This window comes from Pleurodeles waltl, chromosome 6 (assembly GCF_031143425.1).
Source record: "Pleurodeles waltl isolate 20211129_DDA chromosome 6, aPleWal1.hap1.20221129, whole genome shotgun sequence".
NCBI classification, from domain to species: Eukaryota; Metazoa; Chordata; class Amphibia; order Caudata; family Salamandridae; genus Pleurodeles; species Pleurodeles waltl.
In genome coordinates, this window is record NC_090445.1 from 1,446,537,754 (window position 1) to 1,446,564,346 (window position 26,593).

At 41.8% G+C, this 26,593-nt stretch overlaps 1 protein-coding gene across 3 annotated transcripts in view; it reads left to right on the forward strand.

The window, feature by feature from the left end:
• ARHGAP22 (Rho GTPase activating protein 22) overlaps positions 1-26,593 on the forward strand; it is a 466,096-nt gene that overhangs the window by 356,320 nt on the left and 83,183 nt on the right. For all 3 annotated transcript variants that reach the window (XM_069240887.1, XM_069240888.1, XM_069240889.1), the window contains 2 exons: positions 14,138-14,266; positions 18,530-18,737. In XM_069240887.1, coding sequence (XP_069096988.1) covers positions 14,138-14,266; positions 18,530-18,737 — 337 coding nt within the window. The remainder of the gene's footprint in view (positions 1-14,137; positions 14,267-18,529; positions 18,738-26,593) is intronic.

Below are 26,593 nucleotides of genomic sequence, written 5' to 3' on the forward strand. Positions count from 1 at the left end.
TCGGAGTGTACATTTATAAAACCTAAAACTGAGGGCATTGAACCTCCATTTAAGATGTTGCTGTTGAGGCTCAGCTAATTGTTTATAGAGACATGGGTATAAATGGAGACAACACAGGAGGCCGGAAACTCTGCTTAAATAACAAGTTATTCTGAAGGAGTGTCTCACCTCTGTATGTGTAGAAGCATCTCTGTTGGGTAAGGAGATCGTGTATGAGGTTCACCCAGATGTTGAACGCAGCAAAGTATAGTGTTTGGCCGTGATGTACCCCGCATGTCTAGTTTGTGTTGAGGATGCTACATTCTTCCATGATGAGTTGTGTCTATTGATTTGTAAAGAAGTAAACCAGTCGAACTGTTGAACGTATTTATAATTTGTTTGCCTATGGCCCATAGGAATGAGTGCTTGATGGTGTCAAAAGTGGCCAGTAGGTCAAGGGAAAATAATTATGCTGTGTCCATGTGTCACTAATAAACAGTAATTCTTCTTAAATGTAAACATCACCCCTTTGGTTGGTATCAATATTTCCATATGCTTAATGTTGTGGTGCTGGGTGTGGTTGGTGAATTGAATGTTAATTTTGGTTTCCATAAACTAGGTTTCTTTGAGACTCGTATATAATGTGCCAGGTTGCTTGAGTGTGAGGATGGGGCGGTGACTTCATCTAAAGATGTGTTGGCTAGGACTATTTTTGTGAATGCTCAGTGTTCCCAGCTCATAGTTCTCACAATTCATGACCAACCTAGATATGCAAAGTCATTTTTTGTGGTGATGGAGAATTTTGTTGTGGAGATGAGCAGTAAGTTTGTTGGAAAGTTGGCACCAATTTCTGGGGTCAATAGTCCTAGTGGTGTCAATATCAATGTCTATTCTGATATTTTGAATGTGTTAGTTTTATGATTGTGTTTTATTGCATCAATTTGCTTGCTGGTAGAGGAATGTTCTAAGAAGAAGACAGAACTTCAGGTGTTTGAGGACATTGGACAGTTGCTTCAGTGATTTGCTTCATGTAAGAACCATCTGTGTGTGCCATTTCAATTCCGCAATTGCTCTAGGGTGTGTTTTTTTTACATTGCCCTTAGTCAAGCAGGCTTTTATTTTCTGAAGTTTTTTAGTTGTCTCTGACCACCAAATTAACTTTTTTGATGTGCGATTTGGCTGTTATCCTAGAAGGGTGTAAGGGTTTTTTGTGCTGTGAGGCCTACTGGAAGTGTCTAATTATACATTTCTTTGACCTCTTCCCATGGCTTTTGAGCCAGGATGGAGGGGAAGGTGTGTTGTCAATAGTGGGATTTTCTTTACCATTAGATCGTTCTTGGTGAGTGGAGTGATGCTATATGTTTGATTAGGTTCGGATGGATGATTCCAAATTGTATTTGTTTGTGGCCGGCCCAGACATCTTGTTAGTTGTAAGGGTTCTAATGTTTATGCTTTAAGTGAGCGCAGTCTAAACTGTGGTTCTTGAAGTGGGTCGAGGCATTCATCCATTTGTAAATTTTCATCCTATGAGATGAGCCTATGTTAGCTAATCAGTTTATCTAATTCTGTTGTGAGGTCAGGGACACAAACTCTTGTTTGTGGGGAGGGGTGCCTCATACATTACAACTACTGAGAACATGTGTTTGTTATTGATGTACAGTCTGTATGTCAGAGCTTCAGGACTATTGAGTGAGGAGCGTTATTGGTGCTTAAGTTTGTTGAGATGTATCCCATTTATTCCCCCTCCTCTCCCATTCTAGCTGTTTATGTGATACAGTTTTGTAAAGTATAAATCCAAGAGTCAAAGTTATGTAGAACATTTATTAGTATTGCACCGCTCTAAATACACGTCTTACTGCCACAAACTGGATTACAACTGCCACTTCAAAATATAATACATTCTAGAATCACACACGCTGTTCATGACACGTAATCACATGCGCTGTACATGACACATCCTTCTCTTTTACAAAAACTAAAAATAATAATAAAAGAAACAAAAACTAAACCTATACAAGCAAATACATAAAAATAAAATAAGCAACAATTGTAACTGGAAGCAAAGAATATTAATAAGGATTAAACAATGTAATCAGAAAACCATTTAGGTTTACTTCTACTTCTCTTACCCTCAGTAACTGAATTATTACCAGACATTTCAAACTCAGCTGGATTGGCTCCAGATATTCCATGTTCAGCAATATCACTGTCCTTGTTTGTATTATTTACATCTTCATTACTTTTATTTTGGAACTCTGAATCCTGCCTAATTTGTTCAATTTCTAAACTCTGCACACCTTGAGCACTTACAATTGGTTCCTTCCTTTTGTTGCCTCCAACAAATTAGACTCATACATCGGGTCAAATGACTTATTCTGTTCATTCAAATACACCCATCTGTCTCCTTTAAGAATGGCAATGCGTTTTAAATTCCAGACTTTACCATCTGACAGTCTCACAGTATTTTTCAACACCTCAATTACTTCAAAAAGTTTGGAAAATTGACTTTCATCTTTCTTAACCTTCCATGGTTTCTTTACCTTGACTAACACCCTTACATTGATGTTGATTCCACATTCAGTACTTCTTTTCTGATCAAATTTTGATTTATAATGCTCACGAGTGTCTCCTAACTTACGTCTTACAGCATCTAAATCCATAGTAACAACAAGATTCTCAATTAACCATGAGGGATTACTTTTAGTTCTTGCAATTCTACCCCTCATGATTTCAAAAGGAGTACATCCTGTCATTTCACTTATTGTTGTATGATACATCCACACCGTTTTATGTACTTGTAACTCCCAGCAGTCATTAGCAACACCTTCAGATTGAATGGCACCCTTGACCACTCTGTTAAAATGCTCAATAATGCCATTACCCCTGGGATTATATAATGATGTAGTTCGATGCTTTATACCTACTCTTCTAGAATAGTCCTTGGCTTTTTTATGACTATATCTTTATCCACTTTATCCACAATTTCAGTTATGGGCCATTTAGAAAAAATATCTATAGCAGCAATAATATAATTACCTTTATCACCAATAGGGCCCATAAAGTCCAAAGCAATTACTTTCCAATCATTCCTTGGGTTACAAGAAGTACTCATATTGGGTTTTAATGTTTTCAAAGATTTATCAGCATTCGCACACTTTATTCAATCTCTAACACAACGTTCTATGAAAATGTCAAATCCCGGCCACCAATTTTTTTTTTAACTGATTGTTTGGTCCTTAGAATTCCTCCATGTCCCTCATGGCATTGTAACGTGATTAGTTTATTTAGATTAGCTGGAGGAATAGCTCTATCTCCTCTCCATAAATATACCATTGACATGGGATAATTCATTTCTAACTTCCCAAAAAAGTTCTCAAATTGGGTTCTAATGCCTTCTTCTCTGGCCATCCCTCAACAATGTATCCCAATACCTTCTGTACAATAATGTCCTTAGTATACTCCTCTTCCCATGCCTTTTCAATAAAAGTAATATCTTATCATGTATCCAAGCATTATGCTAATCATCTGCTTTACTACTGATGTCATCTTTCATCAGTAGTGGCATCCTGGACAGAAAATCAGCTGAGACATTTTCTTTCCAGGTATATAAATGATTTGTAAACAAAATCCTGGAGTCTCATAGATAACTTGGCTATACAAGTGGATGCTCTGCTCATGCCTTTCGTTGTGAATAGGTTAACTAACGGTTTGTGATCACTTCTCACTTCACATGGTCTGCCCCATACAAACGCTCTGAAATGCTCCAAAGCCCACACACATGCTAAAGTCCCTCTTTCTATGACTGAATATTTCTCTTCTGTACAAGTGAATTGCAATTAAGGGTTCACCACCACTAACTATCTTCTGGGATAATACCGCACCTAAACCCTTCGAGCTGGCATCAGTAGTAATGATACTAGGTAAATTCAGATCAAAACCTGATAATGCAGTGGCATTAGCATTGGCTGATTTGACAATTTCAAATTCTCTGCTACACCCTTTACTCCAATGAAATGTGTTACTGTTCTTAAGTAACTGTCTTATGTGGAAGATTTTGCATGAAAAGTTGATTATATATTTTGAATAAAATTCTGTGAGAGCAAGGAATGATCTCACATCATCTTTGCAAGTTGGTTCTGGGGCTAAACGTATCACATCTACCAAATCAGGTTTGGGTTTTATTCCTTTCTCACTCAGAACATGACCCAAATATGTAACATTTTTAACAGCAAATTTACACCTGGGAAATATAACTGTTATTCCTCTCTCATTCAGAATAGTCCAATGCTTGATCATGTTCAGCTTTATCTCCGTCATAGATTAAGATATCATCTTGGAAACATTGGACGTTTAATAGATCACTAAATAAAAAATGCATAAGTCTTTGAAAAACTGTGGCAGCAGAAGCCAACCCAAACGGCATTCTTTTATATTCGTAATAACCAACTGGAGTAAAAAAAGCTGTGTAATTTTTACAACCCTCTTGTAATACAATCTGGTGATAAGCGGCGGACAGCTCTATGGTAGTGAACATTTTCGTACCATTAATAGTAGAAAGCATTTCTGAAATACGAGGTAGGGGAAATTGGTCAGCAAGAATATTATTGTTCAGATAGCGTACGTCGATGCATAATTGAATATTGCCAATCGAGCGTCTGACAACTACAACCGGGGAAAACAATTCAGATTATTCAATTTTCTCTATTATATCTTCCTTTACCAATTTATTCTACTCCTTTTCCACTTCTTTTCTAACTGTTTATAGGTATATTTCTTACCTTGAAAATGTGAGGAACAGCCTCTTTTTTAAGAACAATTTTGTGTTCATATTTGGTCGATTTGCCAGTACTATCACTAAAAACATTAGGAAACTTTCTACGAACCAATTTGCTTGTTTGTTCACACTTATCGATTACCATAACAGGTTCAAAACTATTAGGGTCCATAACAATGCCAAGCTCTCCTTGATATTGCCAACCAAAAACTGAAGGGCCTTTCTTAGCAACATACAATTTACACAAACTTGTTCTCTCTTTAAATTTAAACACAAGTTTGCAAAAATCCCAACAAATTATTTTTATCTCCAGAAAAACCTTCTGGAGAAATATCAGGACTATCTAACTCATTACCAAATTTGTGTTGCAAATTTGTCATACCAAATCTGTTCATTAATATTAGAGTAAGAAGAACCAGAATTGGCATACATTTGAATTTCAACTCCTCCAATAGTCAAAATACATACAGGTTTCTTCTTGGTCTTTTCAGTATCCACATGTCAAATTTTGTCTTCACTACTTTTAATATTTAATAAGAGCTTGCCATCTTTTGTCTTGTCAAATGAAAGAAAATCATCCTTGTCACATCCTTCATCTACAAATTTAACATTATGGTACTTTTTCTTCCTGCATACCTTACAAAAGTGTCCTCCCGTACCACACACTGAACACTTTTGTTTTAATGCAGGGCAAAACTTACTGTTAGCCAAATGTGATTTACTGTCGCATCTAAAATACCTAAGATTTTCTCTAGGGAATTCTTTTAAAATATCCTTATTTACTTCCTGTTTTTTCCTCCTTTTTTCCCTTGACTTTTAATGTGTAGTTTACCCACGCATTCATCTTGTTTATACTTCTTTTGTATAACTTTAGCACTCCTGCTGGACATTTCAGCTTTTCTGACAATATCTAAAATATGTTGTAAACTAGAATCCCCATTCACCCACAGTCTGAACCATTTACATGCATGACTACTTGATCTCTTACTAAATCCTCTTGTAAAGGACCAAAATTACAATCCAACGATAATGTTCTTAGTGCTACAACGTAGTCATCAATGTTTTCATCAGATTTCCTGTTTCCTATGGAAGAACTTGTAACTTAGTATACCTGTGCACACATTTGGAGAAAAATATTGATCAAAAGCACTGATAACACTATTAAATACATTCTGATCTCCTTCTCCAACCACATCTTTAGTCATTTGATTGTCAGCCTTCAAACCCTCTGGGCCTCCACAATGTAGGAAAATGTGTTTTTTATGTTGCGGAAGCATCTCACCTTGGATATCAATTGTATCAATATCATTTTTAAGAAAAACCCCTTTCCATTCCAGCCATTTCATACAAGGAACTCTGCCTACCGACCAAAACGCTTGTGAAGGAGGAAGGGAAAAGCTTTGTGTGCACATAATGGTTAAATAGCCCCTCAAAATAAATGCACACAGAAAAGAAAGGAGAAAGAAACAATTAAAATTGCTTCCAACACCAAAAAAAAAACACTTGAAAGCAAACAAATTACTTGAAACCTCTGTAACTAAAACCAGCCTAAAAGAACATGGGTTTGACAAAAAAGCGCTCCAGTTAGTTACAAAACGAAGAAAATAGTTCCAGAACGTAGCTCAACACCTTTTGGAGTTCACCAATTATATGAGCTGTGTGGTGGAATAAGTAAGTGAAGACGTAGGACGCACTGCTGCAAGACGTGAAGACGAAAAAAGTCAGTGTCAATTAGAAGAACCCATTGTGCTTGAAAGAACATGCAGCTGGAAAAATCCAGTAAGCCAAATAAGACCTCTAAATAATCGTGAGTGGTCGCGTGCATGAACAATTTCAAATTTAAATGTTCCGCAATCTGCACGCACGTCATTTGGCAAACCGATGAGAGAAACCTTTGCAGATAATCCTGGCGTGACACGGAATGTGTAGACGATAGTGCGTCAGGATCATAAATTCCACTGTGCAGCGAGTCACTCATACATTTTGAAAAAATAAATGTGCTGCGCTCTGTGTACACAGTTCCCAATGCACACACAATTCACTCATCCCGTAGAAATGGAGATTGAGCACAGAAAGGCGTTCGCACGCTGAAAGAGTGGTGCCGCTCATCGACACTTGTAAAGTATGAATCCACGAGTGCAAGTTATGTAGAATATTTATTCATATAGCATCACTCTAAATACACGTCCTACTGCCACACAAACTGAATAACAACAGCCACTTCAAAATATAATACATTCTAGAATACAGCATAGAATATCACAATTGTGTATAGTGTTCAGAGAAGTGAAGGTCCTGTTGGTGTTGATAGCGCATCCAGTCCTTATAAATTACTTATACTTGGACACGCCGGAGGTCGGTGAACCTTTTGACCGGGTTGGGGTCTCCTCATCCAAAGAATTGTCGGATTCCTCAAATCAATGATCAATAATCATTTATACCAATAACCAATACTTGATTAATAATCAATCAACAAATTATTCAAACTGAAAATCAGTAATTAGACACACCATGACCTTTCAGTCATGAAAAACCACACCTGTTTATTAAAAGTTAATGAGTTTATTTCCCTATATTAACAAAGCTAACACAATGTAAGTAAGTCTCAAAATCAAATGAAATACGTATACGAACATTACTAGCTGTCCATAACGACAGAAGAAACGCAATCTACGCAAAATTTGGATTATAATGCACTCGGTTATAGCAATGCAAATCACTAATAAAAGTAACTGAATTTGACTAATTTCATACATTGGTCTGCATAACAAGATTTCAATTCAGCATGGTGCATCAAGTGAATACCTCAACTAGCCTCTGATTAGCATTGGCATGTGGGGCTTCATGCAAAAGAATTTAATCAACATAAATTTAGAAAACTTCTAGCTTAGGCTCTGTCAAAATAAGCAGTTGGTACTTAAGAAGGAAAATACAATGAAGAATACATTTATCCTTTCATAATTACCAAATACAATCAGCATTCAAGATAAGTCTTCATCCTTCAGGTACCGGTTCGATCAGCATGGGGCAGATTTCAAAGGGGCAAAGTTTAAGTCAAGATTTTCCTTGCAGCAGCAAGGAAAATGGGGCAAAAGTTATTGTATGGGCAAGACGGAGTAAAGTTAAAGTTAGTCTCTAGCATGAGAATTCTTTAAAGTCTCTCTCTCTCTCTCTCTGGGATAGAGAAAAAGTATCAAAGTGTCATTTAAAATGGCGTCTTGAATCTGGCTTCAAAATGGCATCACAGAAAATGGGTGGCTTCTCTTTGTCCGGTGGGTTTAAGTAAGAAAACGTTCCAAATCCTTCAGGGTCTTCCATTGGAGGGTCCATGGGGTGGTTTCTCTTTAACCAATGAATAGTGTCCTTCTCTTAATGTTCACCTACGCATAAGGTGTCCTTGGAGTTTTGGAATACAAGTAGCAACAAAGTTTGCCAAATATTTCTGTATCAGTGTCTTTATTGTCTGCACCTGCAGAAACTGACCTTGCTTCAAAGGGGATGAAACTTGCCTAGCACGCAACTTTTGAGATAAGTGTATTAGTCATTCTACTGGAAAAATACAGCTTTTAAAGTTAAAACGTGTCTTTGTTAATACAAGCGAAGACTACGCAGTTAAAATTGAGACCAGGCAACTAGGCCAAAGCCTCTGCTAAATGTAAGCTAAGCATACAACAGTTTTAACGAGAAAATCATAAAATACATCTGCAATTATGACGGATTACTACATTGTCGATTCTTCATGATTAATCAAGCTCGTTTATACTAAATGGCGAACTACTTTGTGGGCACATTTTCTACATACATTATTTTTCTTTGTCAAAATCACATTGTCTTATACGATTTTGTTACATGATATATGAATGTTTGTTAGCCTTTCTTTTTCTGCTTCATCAGTGTCAAAGGAGCATCTAGCCAGTTTTACTCAAGGAAGCTCATCAAGTTTGTTCCAGTAATTCATATCCATATTAATATATGGAGGGATTTTGACGTTCAAATTGACTTATTTTGGGGCAGAGTTACTGGAGTGTGTTTGTTTTTAGCAGAGTATTTGGTGATGGTGGGAGGAAGGGCATTTGAAGCTTTTTGTGTCTCAACTATTTTTGCCAATGGGAGGCAAATGCCTTTGGCTTCTGCTTCTTTTTACGAGGTGCCTTTGGTTAGACATCAGTGCGCTTTCTACTTGGCCTGAAAGGCTTTGGCTGTGATAATTAAGTGACTGTTCTATTTAGTCCCTCTTATGGCTTGTTACATATTTGCTCTGCAGTTAAATTGTGGTGACAATTCTCCCACGGCTCTTATTTTCACATTTCCTTTAGGATATGACATTTTTGGAATATGTTAAGATTGATCATTTACTTGTTTTATCATCATCCCATTGATGAATGTTAATTGTGGTTTTAGTGCAGCAGGAGTTAGCTTCTCGCACTGGGTTTTTCAGAGACCTCAGATGTCATGAAGAGTTAGTGAATAGCAGTGTCTATGTTGTGGAGGCTCATTTATCTTTCGAGTGTGCAATGGATTGGAGGGTTCTAATGGGGTGCAGAGATTTATTTTCCTGTTGCAGGTAGTGGGAAGGTGGTTAATTGAATATATTGCAGTGCAGTTAGTGAGGAGGTGGTTAATTGAATAAATTTGTATGCCAGAGGACTTTATATGTGTTCTTATCCCAAAGAGCATAGGTGTAGGGATGTCTGGACTGGGAAGAGCCCTGAAGGTTTCTGGAATAATCAGGAAATGTGTAAGTCACACATGCTTCCAGAGAGGGCATTAGTGTGATCTACAACTCCTGAAATTAGACCATTATACTATGAGCATTCGTAAAGACAAATTGGAGGCATTTAAATAGGTGCCTTCTTTTGAAAAGGAGTGTTTTCTTGACAGCAAGTATGTGAGAGGAGATTCTTAGGTCACTATTAACGAAGATGGCCGGCTTCCTTGTTTGTGGTGTTGTGTAGGTGGTCTGGTGGTTGAGAAGTGATGACAATGGTGAATGCTTGAATGAAAATGTTTCAGTGGGCCAGATCCAATGAGGAGCATCTCAGGCTTAGCACTTAGTTTTATTCCATTTTTGTATGCATATTCTTTAATGATTTTCAAGCTGTTATTGTTTTATGTTAATGGGCCTTGTGGAGAGGTGATCATTAGGTTGATTGAATGAAAGTAGCATATATAGGCAAGGTCCCCACTTTTAGCTGGACTGGGGGTCTACCATCAAACATACTAAATGAGGCAAAGAAGCATCATTTTCTAGGTTCAATCTGTTATTCGCAAAATGTCACTGGGGAAATGCCTGGAAACCTAGAGCAGGATCTGTCATACATTTGTTAACATGCCTTGAGAGACTGAGAGTATTTGAACTTTAACGTAGCTTGCCCAGGTGCAAACTAAATGTGAGTAAAGCAGAGTTGCTTGTGCAACTGGGTTATGCTGAACTGCTTGTAATTGCTATATTTGGTTTGAGACCACATCTACTATCTCTTTGGCTGCTGCCTCTGCTGGTTTTGAGGTACATATATTTGACTCCAGGCCCACTATCGCTGCAGGAATTTAAGGTGAACCTAAGACAATTGTACAGGATAACGCCACACATCTGTTAGGTGACTGAAGTTATTTCTTAACTGAAATCAACAATGGAGTTCAATTACGAATGATTCATGGGAATGTACATTACGAGACAAGGGCAGAGGGAGGCACAAACTTTAAATAAGAGTGGAGTGTCTTTCATAGAGTAGATGAGGTGACACTGATTTATTTACATATCTGTGGTTGGTCTTGCTTTTCTTTCAGACTGCCTCTGAGCCAGTGTATTTACATGCGTGTATGGTTCCTATTCATTCTCTCCATCTAGGATTCTCAAATGTCCAACTACCCATTAGCTATTCACTTTCTACGGGTGGTGCGTAGACAAGAGCACAAAGTTTGTTCAAGCTGTTTTTTATGTTTGTCAAGTCATTCTCTATGCATTTTCCCCCTCGTCTTCCATTTTAGGTGGCAAATACTGATTAAGTCACACAGTTCAAAGGGAACATTGAACTCCTGCCTTTGACTCCCTTTTTTATTTCTCGCTAAATAGCTTGTAAATCATATCCTAGCTGGTACCGGTCGTTTTGTCCTAATTCAGCGAACTCAGGCAACCTACCTGCTTGTAAGCATTCTTTTCTCTATAGGCATGCTGTGGCTAGTGGAGGATAGTTCTCTTAATGCCTAATCCTAAAGTAAAATAACCCTACTACATATATATATATGTAATCAGAAGGGGAGATATTGAAGGAGACCAGGAATGCCAGCAGTGACGGGGAAGACCCACATGTCAAAGGGTTTATTATTACATAATGTTCTCGTGTATTACCAAGTGGAACCAGCGGTGGCTGCTAGTGATGATGAGTGGGAGTGGGTGAGAAGGGGACTAAATAACAAAATAAAAAATATACTTACCTGCCGCTGCTGGCCGCCCTTTGCTTCTGCTCCGGTCACAATTCCCCAAGGGCTGGTACACACTGTGCCTGCTCCCAGGCACCAATCAAGACACTGCTGTCATGCTGGTAATTACCAGCATGAGAGCAGCGCTGTGATTGGCCTGAGAGGGCTGGTTTAACGCTCGCTCAGGGCCTGGGAGTCGGTGCCTCTTCTCAACCCGACTGTGCAGGTGGAGAGATCTAAATGCGCATGTTGGTTTGGCCATCCTTGGACAGCCAGCCAAACCGACATGCACACTTGCACTTACAGTGTGCATTACTCCTCCTCCCCCTGCTGCTGTTATGGCCCGCCCTACCCTAGATTCTGCAGACTCTAATACCTTACGAAAAATAAAATGATAATAAAATGGTTTTATTATCATTTCATTATTCACTTTTCTCTCTGCTGGCTCTCAGCAAAGGGGGCAGTGCTCCTCCGCCATAATGGAGGAGCCGCTGCTGAGTGGAAACCATTTCACATGGTGCTGGATGATCTATCTCTGTGGTGTAGTCTTTTGAAGAGAGAGTGGTGGAGCATTTATTTGATTTGCCATTTTCATTGAGTGCTACCGTACAAGAAAAATATCAGTTGGCTCACTCTTTGACTGACAAAACAATACAAGTGCATGGAATGTCTAGCATCCCTTCTCTGGAACAAGGAACTAAAAACAGCCCAATAACCATCTTTGTCAAGGCTAGTATGTCTTGCATTTATTGACAGCCTTTTGGTTTTGTCAATGCTTATTTTTTTTTTGTTGTATTTTCAAAACTCAGGAGTTGGGGAAATGATTTCCCCTAGCTAATACATTTTAAAAATAACTAAAAGCCAAAAATATAGTTTTAGTATCCAATAGCACGAATTATCATAGCAGCCCCAGGTACTGAGGAACTTCTTTGCTCTTTCACGAGGAGCACCTCAACACACACAGCGGTGTCCCCATAGAGTAAGTTAGCCAATGGCTGAAATGGGCTGACACATTGACTCATGCAGTATACTGTAGAGGGTGAAAGAAAAATGTGGATGACACTACAACCGAAACAATGGAGAAAGTGGCTTAATAGGAAAACAGTCAAAATTGTATATAAATAAATAAATATATATATATGTGATTTTATTAAAATAAAATGGCAGATGTGAAAAGGAACATATTACAAAACCAATGTAGGATGCAAGCGTGAGCATTGTAAGAGTTAATTTGATACAGTGATAAAACAATTGCAATGAGCAGATAAGGAAGCATGAGAAAATGATAGCTAGCAGGAAGTGTGGAAGGGACGGAAGCACAAGGATACATAAATATAGCAGTCGAGAGTGAACAATGAGAAAGGCTGAAGAGAAGAGCAGATGTTGAAGAGTGGAAAAGCAGGGCGCCTTCCTAGGTGGCAGGACATTATGGAAAGGCCAGAACAAGCATGTAGGGGTGGGAAGTGAGAACAGCAGAAGAGGAAGGGCGATTGAGGCAAAAGACACAAAGTATGTAATAGTGGGTGGATCTAAGACATTGTTACAAGTTTAGATGGAGTATAAACAGGTGTGTCTTCAACTTTGTGAAATTGGGAAGATCTTGTTACCATCTCACTTTTTTGATTTTCTTTATTTCTATTTTTAACCTACTTAGGCTTCTCGAGTTTAACTGCTACCAGGTATTTTTTTTTTAAATGATGGAATATACTGAGCATGTTGGAGGTGATGTACTTTAAAGGTCATGCAGGTCATCTTGAGGTTTGTTGCCGCTTCTAGCGTGTGCAGTGGAGTTCTTTAGAAATGGAAAAATTTGATCAAATTGTGTTACCTGGAAAAAATCCGAATGAAAACGATTTTTGAATGTAGGGATGGGGTTAAAGGGCCTTCAAGATGGCATTCCAATAGTCAGTCCCGGACAATGCTAGATTCTAAATAACAAGGTAAAAGTCAGTGAGTAGTGAAAAGGGTGTGTCTCAGAGTTTTTTCTGTGTGTTCAATTTGTGAGCGCATGGACAGATTATGGGTCAAGCCATGTGCCCCATGAATTAACTTCGCTGGCTGGCAGTTGGGGAGGTCAGCAATATGAGGTTTAGAGAGGCAATATTTATGGAATTTGAGGTTGTTTGGGTGTACCACAAGAATGATTTCTATATTATCCAGAATGAGTGTGAACAAATTTAGATATTTATGTGGACAGACTTAAGATATTGTTGAAAAACAGTGTTTTGAAATAGTGTTGAAATTAAAGTAGGGGGCCGAATACATTAAGCATGAAATTCGAGTTGGAGTTTGTGGAGGCAAAGACATCCTACTGTGCTTCTGTGCTATGTCACCATCTAGAAAAATCTGGCAGTATGACAGTAATTACAGACTGAGAAATATAAACAGTTCTGATCCCGACATTCTCTGCTAGGTCTTCGTCCCGGTTGGGTCCAGGCCTCTCAGAAGTAGAACAGTAGTCCACATGAACAGGCTTCCATGTGAAAAAAGGACAGATTGAATGGAAAGAGATACATAAAGAGCCAGAAAGAAAAGCCAACACTGTTGTGGCCTCAATGGCCCACCTGATTAACCCAGAGCACCGCACCATGAGTAATAGATCAGCATAGGTGAGACTTCCCAAAAACACTGTGACTCCACATGTGCTTCCTCTTTGCCATTTGTGGCTTCCACAGACTTGAAACACTGGTGATCTGTCTAATTCGTTGTTAACAAATCTTTTCTTTGTTGTCCCCTAATACCACACATGCTTCCCTATTGTAGATTTTGATAACTGATGACAGCATGACAATGGCAGAAACGTCCTGTTGCGGACAATGCCTTCTATTAGCCCCTAACATTAAGCCAAGAGTGTTTTCTTATAACAGATGTAGTCTTCTGAAGTTCCCAGGCATTGTCACCATGCCTCCCTGTTTCCTCCTCATGGCCACCCATCCTTATGCCATGTGTGCTATCTTGTTGCAGGTGGCGCCGCAGACCGTGAGAAGATGCCTGTCAACCATGAAGCTTTCCTGCTGATGGCCAATTCACAGCATGAGATGGAGGACTGGGTGAAAGCCATTCGTCGTGTCATCTGGGCACCTTTCGGTGGAGGTATTTTTGTTTTACAATGGGCCTTCATAAAGATGATACATGCCACATAAGTGGCCTCACGGCACAAGAACATTTGAGGTGTACTAAAGGGCACTAACAAAGAGAGTTTGCTGGTGAATAGCCAAGGTCACAATTGGTACTCGTGCTCTATTAGAGAAGATATATCTGAATAATTTGATTGCGAGTCATTCCACAACACCCATTTAATAGTAAACTTGCAGGGTCGGACTGGACAGAAAATAAGCCTGGGTACCAAAGTAAAAGAGGGCCACATAAGTGAATGAGATACCTACAAAAGTGGCCCACGCTTGTAAATTGAGGCAGTTCTGAACTTACAAAGACATGCAGTATAAGTGTTTTGCGAAGTGAAGAAGACTGCATGAATTAGAGCTTGCTACATGTAGTGTTTGTTTTAATGTTAGAGCAATCAATAGTAAAACTGGCTGACCAGACTATAGAAAAAGCCCACAAATAGCGGAAAAAACAGCTCACACATTTGCCTGTCAGATCAGCCCTTAGGGCAGTGCTTGGTTGCCCTAGAGGACAGTCCAACTCTTTTAACTGCTAAAACAAATGAGGACCTCGAAGAGAATAGTTTGTACGGCTTTGACTTCATAACTAACATGTCCTTAGACCCACTCTTGAAGAGCTGCTTTAATCCTTTGATAGAAAAAACATAGGACATGATTTAGAACTTAGCAGATGGGTTATTCCGTCACAAACATGATGCATATCCTGTCTGCCGTATTACGATCTAGATAGGCGATAATGGGATAGTAATACACCGGACGGGATGTGTTTCACATTTGTGATGGAATTATCCCGTCCGCCAACTTCTAAATCAGGCCCATAATGTTCTAGGTCACCCACATTTTTTGGTCCCCCCCCCCACATTTTTTCAGGGACCTAGATTGTATTGGTGCAACCAGTTCAGAGGTGCCCTGGACACGGAGTAGTGAGGGGACCCATAGCACCCTCAGTTATTTGTGTCTTTTTCTACTGAACTGGGCACAGCGCATGTCATTGAGAAAACTGAATACACTGGTCCTGTCTGAGCTATTAGTGTGAGTTGATCAGTGGTGCAATGGAAAATGTAGTAAGTTGAAAGTCTAAAGAGAAAGGGAAAACATTTTGGGAGACACAATTGATTACACATTTTAAGTGTAGATGACACAAGATGAAGTGATCATTGATCAGAACACAATCAAAGAATGATAAACAGAAGTGGAGGACGTATGGAGAAATGGCAAACAATACTATTTAATAATAGCTCATATCTTGGATGATTATTTGTGCAAATGCTGGGTAGTGTACTCCATCACTAGCCATTAGAGAGGAGTGCTCTGGAGAGACACCTACTATCCCTGCTGCTAGTTTCATAAATGAATTTGGTGCTTCATCAAACCTACATCAAATGAAGGCCTCCTTCCAGCAGAAGGTGAGCTATTATGGATTATATTTTATGAATTATTTATTTTCAAATTATTATTTTCTTCTGTCTGATATATTCCACCAATGTACATCACATTCCTGTTCTCTCTCAATAAGATCTTGGTCCCTACTTCCCCCCTCATTCCCTGCTGTTCTATTGCCGAATATGAACCTTCTCATGAAGATCCATCTCTCAGTTCTTGTTATCCAGCGTGTGCGATCTAGTGTGAGCTGCGAAACCCGATCTTAGTGGGCTTTCAATAGGATATCTAGACTTCAGTGAAACCATTCGATATTTCTCCAACAAGGGTTGCAGACAAGCCTTCAATGCCTTCTTAAGTGATATTGGAGAAGTGTTGGTAGGTAAAGCTTGCTTGTCTTCAAATGGTATGGAAACCTGCCGTACAACCCAGACATGCTCTGGTGTCCTAACCTGACTCTGGCAGTGAGGCCATGCTGCTTATAGCTCTGGCAGTGTCAGGACTTTGATGTGAAAGCACTGCCTTGTGCCTTGAGTGAAGGCATGTTCCATGTTGCAGCTCTTGCAGCAAAGACTTGCTTTTCCTTGCAAACTGGTATCAAGGCTTTACTTAGACGTGAAACTTTGTAGCAAGGTGTAACAATGCCTTACTTGGTGATGCTCAGTATCAATACTTTTCTGTGGTAGTTCATCCACATGCAGGGAATGAGGCGTTGCTTGGGCTCAAAGACCTTTTCTGCCTTTCACTGACATTGATGCGTTGCTCATGCAGTGGTCTAAAGATTCCTTCTCTAGTAGTGAAAGCTATAATGTCATTCTTTCTTGTTGAACCCTGGAGTGCTTGCTCTGAGAGGGAAACCTTGCTTTGGCATTCTCTGGCAGACAGATCTCCTCCTTCCCTCTCTTTTTTTTATCCAGCCTGTGAAGTCTTGCACGACCTTATTTGCTGTAAAATGTGGGTATTGCTCTGGAGTTTTACTTTGCTTTGTTAGTAACGACTAGCTAGGTTATGAGCGTCGGCTGAGGTTTGGCATTTGGATATTGCTTGGTGAGGCCTAACCCTTTTATTAGTGAGGCCTAGTTATACTAGCAGGGAATTGCTCAGCTTGATTTAGCAACAGGCCTTTAACTGAAGCAAAGGATAATTGCTCCAGCACTAAGCACAGGGATCCCTTTTTACAACAGTTAATGCTGGAGCTTATGGGTCCAATTCCCCTTTAGCGAGACCTACTGTTGTGAATCCCATTTCTTTTAGCCTCCTGCTAAGAGCTAGAGCCCATTTCTCGTCCTGCAGAAGGGGAGAATGTCGATTTCATCAGTTAGAGCTGAAGGATCTGAGTCTGGATCCAATTCTCTCTCCATTAAAATCTGGAAACTCTGTCTCATCCCCTTTTAATGAGAACCTGCATTTCTGGAACTTCAATCCTGGATGCTGCAAGCCTCTGTTTAGGAATAGGGAAGTGTCTGTTGTCCTCCTGTCACAGCCCTCTTACATTGCCCTGCTTTTCACTTCAGTGTCAAGACTGCTCTGAATAGGGAGGGGTCTAATCCACTTGGAGCAGGAGGTGTTGTACAACCACAGGTATAAGAGTCTCTGTTACTTATGATTGCTGCCTCCGCCCGAGCGCAGCCAGTGATAAGTATACAGAAACAAAGCAGAACATGCTGCTGTTATCTACGACTGATCTACTCTTGACATAAGGGATGTGACCTTCATGATACAAATCTAGAGTAAGACAAGTTTAGCACTAAAAGCCATTAGGAAAATGGGTTTTATCAAAATCGCGAAACTTGGCATATCAGTGCCTAGAGCCTGTGACATCTGACTGAGACCAGGAAGTATGCGTCTGTCATGTTGCATAATACAGAAGTCTCGCAGTCACTATTCCGAAAAAGACACAAGTGGCAGCCATAGTACAAAAATCTGACATGTAACAGGCAACGTACAGAATTAGGGAATGTGCAATAGCTGTGGAGGTGGCCTGTGGTGCTTGGAATGCTAAGTCATGAGAATTAACCTTTAACCTGTGCACGAATAGTGGATAGGCCCAGGATTTATGTGCCTTGTTTGTGGACCTGGGTTGATTGGCACAAGGGTGGGGCTCTGTCATCTATCGAGAGCAGGCAGGCTTGCAGTCCATTTGATGACTGTGTGGATTGGGCCATGCGTTGATCGAGTTAGTTGTCTTGCAGTGCAGTTAATAAGCCTAAAGTGTGTTGCATATGGTTTGTATAAACCCTTTGCGCAAACCACAGTATTCTTACGAGTTTATATGAAAAACAGAACACGAGAACTTAATTGCAAGGTCTCAGACTTTTTTGAATGATATGTGTACCACTGAAGCTTCGTTAATTGCTGCACCACTGCCTTTATGTACGCGGGTTGATTACCTGATAATTTTCTACAAAGCATGGGGCAAAAAGAAATGTATTCCCAGGTAGACAGCAATAGGACAGTAATTTGGCCTGCAGAATACTCATACATCCAAAATGTAGAGGGCATCATAGCACACCTAATTAGCGCTGCAGAGTACACGAGAGCTGCACTCTTACTTTCTTCCCCTAATTCCACGTGGACTTAAAATATCGTCGTATGTTGAATATTTGTGGTATACAACCCTTTGCTGACAATCTGTCATCGTTCTAAAAGTGGCAGACTATGTTGAGGAATGTGATTGTCTGGTTATAGACATTGATTTGTATTTGCAAGCAACTGAAGGGGTACCCTTTTTATCCGAAGTTTGTTGAGGATTTGCTGTTTGAAATAAGACGGAAATAATGTTTCATGTAAAAATGTGCACTATCTTGAATAGAAATGGAAGGTGTCCAAGTCCGTTGTTTCTTATCCTCAGGCATCTTTGGGCAGCGCCTTGAAGACACAGTACGGTACGAGAGGAAGTTCGGACCTCGACTCGTCCCTCTACTGGTAGAGCAGTGCGTGGATTTTATCTCTGAGCATGGCCTTACAGAGGAGGGCCTGTTTCGGATGCCTGGGCAGACAAACCTAGTGAAAGATCTACAAGATACCTTTGACCGTGGAGAGAAGCCAGTCTTTGACAGGTCAGTGATTGTTCTTGCAGAGAGTAGAGCTATGAACTCGCTTTTAGACTCAACGGTACAATTGCTGTAAATTTCAGTCTTCAGATCACTGAACAGAGGCACAGCCTTTCGCTGCTCATTTTGAATTTAGAGAAGTTTCTCAACTAGCCGTAAATCTAGTTCTGTCTTTGAGGAGTTAGAATCCTGACGCCCTCTTGCTGGTAGTCCTACCTGCTTAAGTAGGGTGAAGCAACTGGAACTGCCTTTTCTGGTCCTTGGATTGTCCTCCTTTTCTGAGTATCAACACCATGTCTGATGAAGAGCATCAGAGCTGACCCCGGCCTTTTAACCACCATGTGCCTGTCTTTCGCCCTTGAAAGCATAAGGGTGGGCATAGGAAACACCTGTCGCCTGTTCCGTGATCTATTGCATAGCGCAATGTTTGCCACAGAGAATACGCAGGGCTCATGCCTTAGCCAGCAGTCACATGTCGAGCCATCTTTGTGTTTAGGAAGCTAATATTGACGTAACAGGGACTGATGAGGCATCCACACTGAAATAAACTATTCTGAAGTAAAGTGTTTGCTCCTGCTGAAGTTAGATGCTGAACTAGCTGGAGTTAAGATTGTAATGTAGGCACATATAATGATGAGATTTTGGATGCTTCCCACTCTCAAGGGTGTTGGACCCTGACATAAAGTAGTGATACTCTAAACCAGTGGGGTGGTTCTTTGTGGTGTAGCACTCACGATGACAACATCCCAGATGCCTGTTTAGCGGGAGTGATGCTGGTGCACTTCATTGTGTTTCCAGTGTCTTGTAGCCTAAAAAGGATGATCATTATGAGTAGCCTTCTAATTCCATTTTGGGTAGAAACTCCTGTTACCACACATATCAGAATTCTGAGCCTTACAGTGCTACCACATTTGATAATACCACAAGAGATGCTTCTGACAAATCCACCAGTGCAAACCTGGTGGAGCTTGTTCCTGGAAAAAAAGGCCATTATTCGAGAATTTCAGGCAAAAGTAAGTGCAATAACACCAGTTTCTACATATTTGCTTCCTATTTCATAGTTTTCACTAGTGATAGCTCTTAAAGGTTAAATAACGCTTACTAATGTCAGTAATACCTACTGTGTCACTACTACGCATTTTTATTGGGCCACTTGCAAGGACGACCTAAATAGGAAGAGGCTTTCATGTGCCTAAAATGGCGTAAGGAGTCAGTCATTGCAAACTACAAACAGGTGATTTTCTAGCAACTTGACATGGCCAAGACACCAGCTCAGGGCTGTAAATGATGAAAAATCCCACTGCAGTTCAACGTAACATTGTGCTTTTGCGCTAAAAGTCCTGACCTGAAAGGGTGGGACTCTGAATTAAAAAAAATTGTGACCTTAACTTAGAGGGGCACGATCCCTGTTATAAGCGAGATGAACCCCAAACCACAGCCATAGTACGTCATGAACTTTGAGGGGTCTTCCGTACATTAGAGGCTGGACTCCGCTATAAGCGAGATCTGTAGTAGATGGTTTGACCTGGTGATGAAGGAAGGCCTACATAACGGAGTATAGGCTTGCATATGGAAAATACTCTCACACTCTGAAACTTAAGTCACAGCTTCAGAGTGGAGCATAGGCCACACTGTTACCTTAGAAGCCAAGTAATTACTGAAGTAGCTGACTTAATATGTCTAAAGTACAAAAAAGTATTTTTGCTGTATTGGGTATCTTCTAGCACAGAAAGACATCTAAATCTAAGGCCGGAGCATGGGGCAGTATTTAAAAGAAACATATTAAGTCCCCACGGAATACACACTGCGGGTAGATAAGAAAGAAACAACCACTCATTCTTTGATGTATGGATGGATACCTAGGGTAAAATAGATGTCCATAATACCACGTTTACATGAGATTTACTATGGTTTTAGAGCAATTTTTAATGATCCTAAATGCATTCATGTAGAGCATGGAAACGTAGTCCAGAATGCTTAAAGTGTTTATCAAAAGACAGCCGCAACCACATTTCGTTCACAGCCATAATAAACAGCTGGCCTTCACTCCTTTGTCATCAGTTTGGTTCCTAGCTGTCACGTCCACTCAATCCTCTTAACTTCTTTCTAAAGATAAACCATTCCACACGCAAAACAAAGGTGCAGCGTGAGGGAACATGCCACTGAAGGTTGTACATTTGTCGGGAGATTTTGTTTGTCATCAGCAGAAGTCCCTTGATGTGGCTCCATTAACCTGGTCTTTAAAACTCTGCATAGAAACTGCATCTTTTGTCCTTGTTTGTCTGCATCTCCAAGGCAGACCTACTTTCATCTTTGAATCAAGGATGTAGAGAAAGCCAGGTTCGTACCTCATTAATCATTGTGTTCTTTAAATGCCACCATTCACAGGTATGTTAAAAGTCGCAAATCTGCTTCTAGATGTACAAATTACTTACCTTCGGTAACAAAATATCTGGTAGAGATATATTCTAGTTACAAATTCCTTACCTTAGAATTTCCCCCAGGCGTCAGACTGGATCCAGAGATTTTTCTTCGAGCAATACCCTTGCGTGTCGGTAGCTGGCATTGGTCGACTACGGGGGTGTCGTTGGCATAGTAGTCGCCGTGTTGACATCAGGAGTAGTACATAGACGCCGCCTCAGCACTGTATCGTCAGTTTCTTTTAACGACTTTCCACTCCAAAGCGCAGAGCCGCTAAGAACACCGAGATTGGTGCGCCAGAGCTAAGGACCTGAAGGGGTGAATCCTTGTCCCTAGAAATCAGTTCGCAAGCGGGGAGGATGGGTGGGTCAGTAAGGAATCTGCAACTAGAATATGTCTCTACCAGATATTTTGTTACCAAAGGTAAGTAACTTGTACATCTGATAGAGACTTCTTAGAATAGATACCCAAGCAATGCCATCCTCTGTGGTGGGCTGCAAACTAAGATAATACTAGGAAGTCCTGCAGGACCGAATGACCGAAGTAGCTGTCCCGACGGACCTGACTGTCTAGGCAGTAATGTTTAGCAAACGTGTGCAGGGACGCCCGTGTAGCTGCCTGGCTGATATCCAGGACAGGAACTCCGCGTGCTAACACAGTGGAATCAGCAGTTGCTCTGGTGGAATGAGCACTCAAGCCCTCAGGAGGCTGCTTCTTGGGCAAAGTGTAGCACATCTTGATGCAAAGAAGTACTCATCAAGAGATGGTACGTTTTTGCACTGCCTTCCCTTTCTTTGCACCCACATACCCAACAAAGAGTTGATCACCCACCCGGAAATCTTTAGTACGATTAAGATAGATCGCCAACACTCTTTTTGGGTCCAGACGGTGGAGTCTCTCCTCCTCATGGGAAGGATGTTGGGGTGCGTAGAAAGCAGGCAGCGTGATGGACTGGCCCACATGAAAAGGCATAACCACCTTCGGAAGGAAGGAAGCCTTAGTGCGCAACACCACTTTGTCAGGGTGCACAGACAAGTATGGAGGTTTGGACAAAAGGGCCTACAGCTCACTCACCCTGCGAGCAGAGGTGAAGGCAACAAGAAAGATAGTTTTGAAGGTGAGGAGCCGTAGGGGACAATTGTACATCGGCTCCAAGGGATTACACATTAAATAAGTAAGGACAAGATTGAGGTCCCACTGAGGCATGATAAATGGAGTGGGAGGAAATAAATGGGTGAGACCTTTATAGGAATCTACTCACAATAGGAGATTTAAAGAGTGAGGGCTGATCAGGTAACCCAAGAAAGGCCGAAATGGCAGATAAAAACCCTTTAAGGGTGCCCAAAGCAGAGCACTGCTGGGCCAGAGAAAGAATGAACAAAAGAACCTCAGATAGAGGGGCAGAGAGGGGATCAACAGATTTGTTGGTGCCCCATGCCACACATTTATGCCAACGACAGGCATATACCATTTTGGTGAAGGGACGCCTGTCTGCCAAGATAACATCACAGACTTCAGGTGGAAGATCAAAAGTTGTCAACTGTCGCTGCTCAATCTCCACGCATGAAGGCAGAGATTGGACAGGTTCGGGTGGAGAACCGTCCCCTGCTGCTGCGACAGAAGATCCGCCTGAAGAGGCAGTCTGAGTGGAGGATCGATGGCCATACTCAATAGCTCTGGATACCATACTCTCCATGCCCAGTCTGCAGCCACCAAGATGACATGGGCCCGGTCATTCCTGATCTTCTTGAGAACTCTGGGCAGAAGTGGTCTAGATGGGAAGGCTTAAAGGAGGCTGGAGTTCCACTCGAGGCGAAAAGCATCTCCGAGCGAGTGCCGCCTTGGAAACTCCAACACGCAAAACAGCTGACATTGCACGTTCTTTGCGTAGGCGAACAGATCTAACCAAGGCTCTCCCCACTGCTGAAAGTGACTTTGCGCCACATCCGGATGGAGACACCATTCGTGATCGGCTGTGCATCGATGGCTGAGTTCGTCCGCTCTGGCGTTGAGAGAACTCACCAGCTGTTGAACCACCAGGGTAATGCCCTGATGTTCCAGCCATGTCCAGAGACGTAGTGCCTCTTGACAAAGGGTCCAGGATCCTACTCCACCTTGTTTGTTGCAGTACCACATGGCGGAAGTATTGTCTGTGAACACCCGAACTACTTTACCTTTGAGAGAGGGAAGAAATGCTTTCAACGCAAGCCTGATCACTCGGAGCTCCAGAAGACTGATATGGAGCCAAGGCTCTGCCGGAGATCAGAGGCCTCTGATCTCCGCCTCTCCCATGTGGACTGAATCATAGCCTGAATATCTTGGACTTGCTTTTCAGGAGAATAAGCCTGAAACTGCACTGTGTCCAGAACAGCTCTGATGAAATAGACGGTCTGAAAGGGAGTCAGGTTCGACTTCGGCACGTTTGTAGTGAAGCCCAGCATGTGCAGGAGGTTCGCCGTAGTCTGAAGGTGGAGATGAATTTCTGGGGCGAGTCCGCCTTTAACAGCCAGTTGTCGAGGTAGTGGAAGACTGAGACCCCTAACCTGCGCAGATGAGCTGAAACCACAGCCATCACTTTTGTGAACACCCACGGGGCGCTGGTAAGGCCGAAGGGTAGCACAGTAAACTGATAGTGCTCATGACCTACCACAAATCGTAGGTAATGTCTGTGGGCAGGCAGAATGGGGATGTGGAAATAAGCACCCTGCAAGTCCAACGCTACCATCCAGTCTCCTGGGTCTAAGGCAGACAGAACCTGAGCCAGAGTGAGCATTTTGAACTTCTCCTTCTTGAGGAAGTAGTTGAGGTCCCAAAGGTCTAGGATAGGATGTAAGCCCTTGTCCTTTTTCGGCACCAGAAAGTAGCGAGAATAACAACCACAACCTACTTCGGGCACAGGGACCTTCTCTATAGCTCCCTTGACCAAGAGAACTGCAACTTCCTGGCGGAGAAGTGCCAAATGATCCTCCAGGAGTTGAAAAGGACATCAGTGAGGGCTTCATTGAACGGTATAAGGGGCTCAGATGTGGAAGCCCCTGGCTTGAAGCACCTCCGTCAGGAGGTTGGACCTCACCTCTACAGTAGGTAGCGCAAAGCCAAGGACCTCTGCCGCCCTACTGACCACCATACCATAAGTCGCTCCCTCCGCCGTAGCCACGCTAGGATGAGACAGCATGCCAGCGTCTGGAGAAGTATCCAGTCCACTGGCGTTGCCCAATTCCTGTGCCCAGTCCAAAGATTGGTCATCCTGGTATTCATAACGGTCCAGGGACGCCTCCAATCCTTCCCCAAATTTGTACCCATAGGAAAAGGGTCCAAATCCGATAGTGGGCACTACGGACGTCAGGAGCGGCGACAATGGACCTGACACCGGGGAAGGTCTCAATGGTGCAGATCTGCGAGTGGATCCAGGGGGGCCTTGGTGGCTGGATCCAAAGCCGCCGGCACGGAACCCGAAGGCCCCTCAACCGAACCCCTTGGGCCCGAAGACGCCGTATCCGGGTCGGTCCATCCAAAGATTAGGCGCATGGCCTCATAGAATTCCTTAAGTTGGGCGGGGGTCGTTCCGGCTCCCGGAAACTCGTGGAAGTGCGAAGCGGACCCAGAAGCAGGCTCAGAGGACGGACGCCTTGAACATCGACACTCCTCCCACGTCGTGTCAGCTGAGCGACAGGGCAAAGTTGAAGAGCGATGAGACCGCTTCGACGACTTCTTACCTGCACCTGTAGATTTTGAGGAAGACGAGTGGTGATGGCTCCGCAAACAGTCTCAAGACCTTCCTCTCGAGCGAGACCGGGACCTACGTGGAGTCGAGCGCGGGGCAGACATCAGCTTGAGGGACCACTCCCTCAAGGCCTTTGGGTGCATGGCCTGGCACTCGGAGCACGACTTCGGGTCGTGGCCGCGCTCCAGACACCACAAACAAACCTGATGCGGATCTGTCACAGACATCATATGGTGACAGTCCTCGCACAGCTTGAGCCCGGTCTTTGGGGACATCCTCGACGCACCAAAAGCTCACTAGAAAACTTGACAAAATGGTCAAAATCAGTCAAAAAGAGACCAGGGTAGCTCTCTCCGGATCAGCGTGTGGTGCTGAAAGAAAAGAACTGATGTCACTGTGCTGAGGCGGCGTCTATGTACTACTCCCGATGTCATCACAGCGACTACGACGCCAACGATGCCTGCGGAGTCAACCAAAGCCACCTACTGACGCGCAAGGGTATTGCTCGAAGAAAAATTTCTGTATCCAGTCTGACGCCTGGGGGAAATTGTAAGTTAAGGAATCTGCAACTAGAAGTCTCTATCAGATTTACAGTTTAACTTGATTGTGGCATTTATGGGTTTGATTACAAAAAAACTAAAGCATGCACATCTAACTCTATCAAAAATTGTAGTTTTGTGTGGGAATGCCTCCCTCTAAATCAGTTGTTTACCTTTATTCATATGTTTCAAATCCACAACATAACTCATTTCTTTATGATATTGTTATCTCTGAAGAACGCCCCCTCCCCATAAACCCCGTAGTAATTCTGGATGATTGTGTCTTTTTTAACCCATTTTAACACTTACATTGACATCTATTAGAATTGCCTCTGTATTCCTACAAACATTCATCATTTTGTCCAGGTACTAGCAAGCAGCACCATCTATGCCGGGCCTGCATTATTCGACTTCTTCACATTCAGTTTCAAACTAGAAATTGCTAATACATGCATAAACCAGTGTACACAACACTCCTATACATCTGCACCCATCATATTAAAGAAACCGCTTCAACCAGAAGAGTGTAAGTAAAATGTTGGCCATGACCTACTCCTAGTCTTCATGTGACCTGTGGGAGCAGCAGGTAATTACTGAACGGTATGGTACAGAGCAGTACCTCTTCTGCTCCCCAACAACTCTCAGTATACTGCATGTGCACTTGCGAGCAATTACCCTGCCAAAGCATCAAGTAACTACACAATCCCCGTGGAATTGTGATTCTGACTGATAGCAGTATTAAGGCTCCACCATATCCAAAAAATAGTACTATATCGGAACACGTTAAGTTTACATCATTAATTGTCCCTAGTACCTCTAATTACTATTCTTCACGTTGTCTGAAGGTATTTTTTCATGTCCATGAACCTGAGATCTCCTCCTGCGAGGCTCTGGATAGTAGACTCTCTTCACAAAGTGTTTTGTTTGGGTACTGTTTAGCCTATAATTTAACATGTGCTGTTCTAGAAGACAACCTAATAACAATGCTCTGGGTATCCCGTTTAGTTACATAGTCAACTCCAAGATAATCGTGAATCTAGAATTAATTTTATCCAAAATTCAGGAACTCACTTCCATATGACTAGACCTCAGGTCACACGAGTGGTATACTCTCTGATTCAGTTACTCTTAGTAAACAAGCATTGGGAATTCACAAACTCCAGCTTCACCAGCAAGAT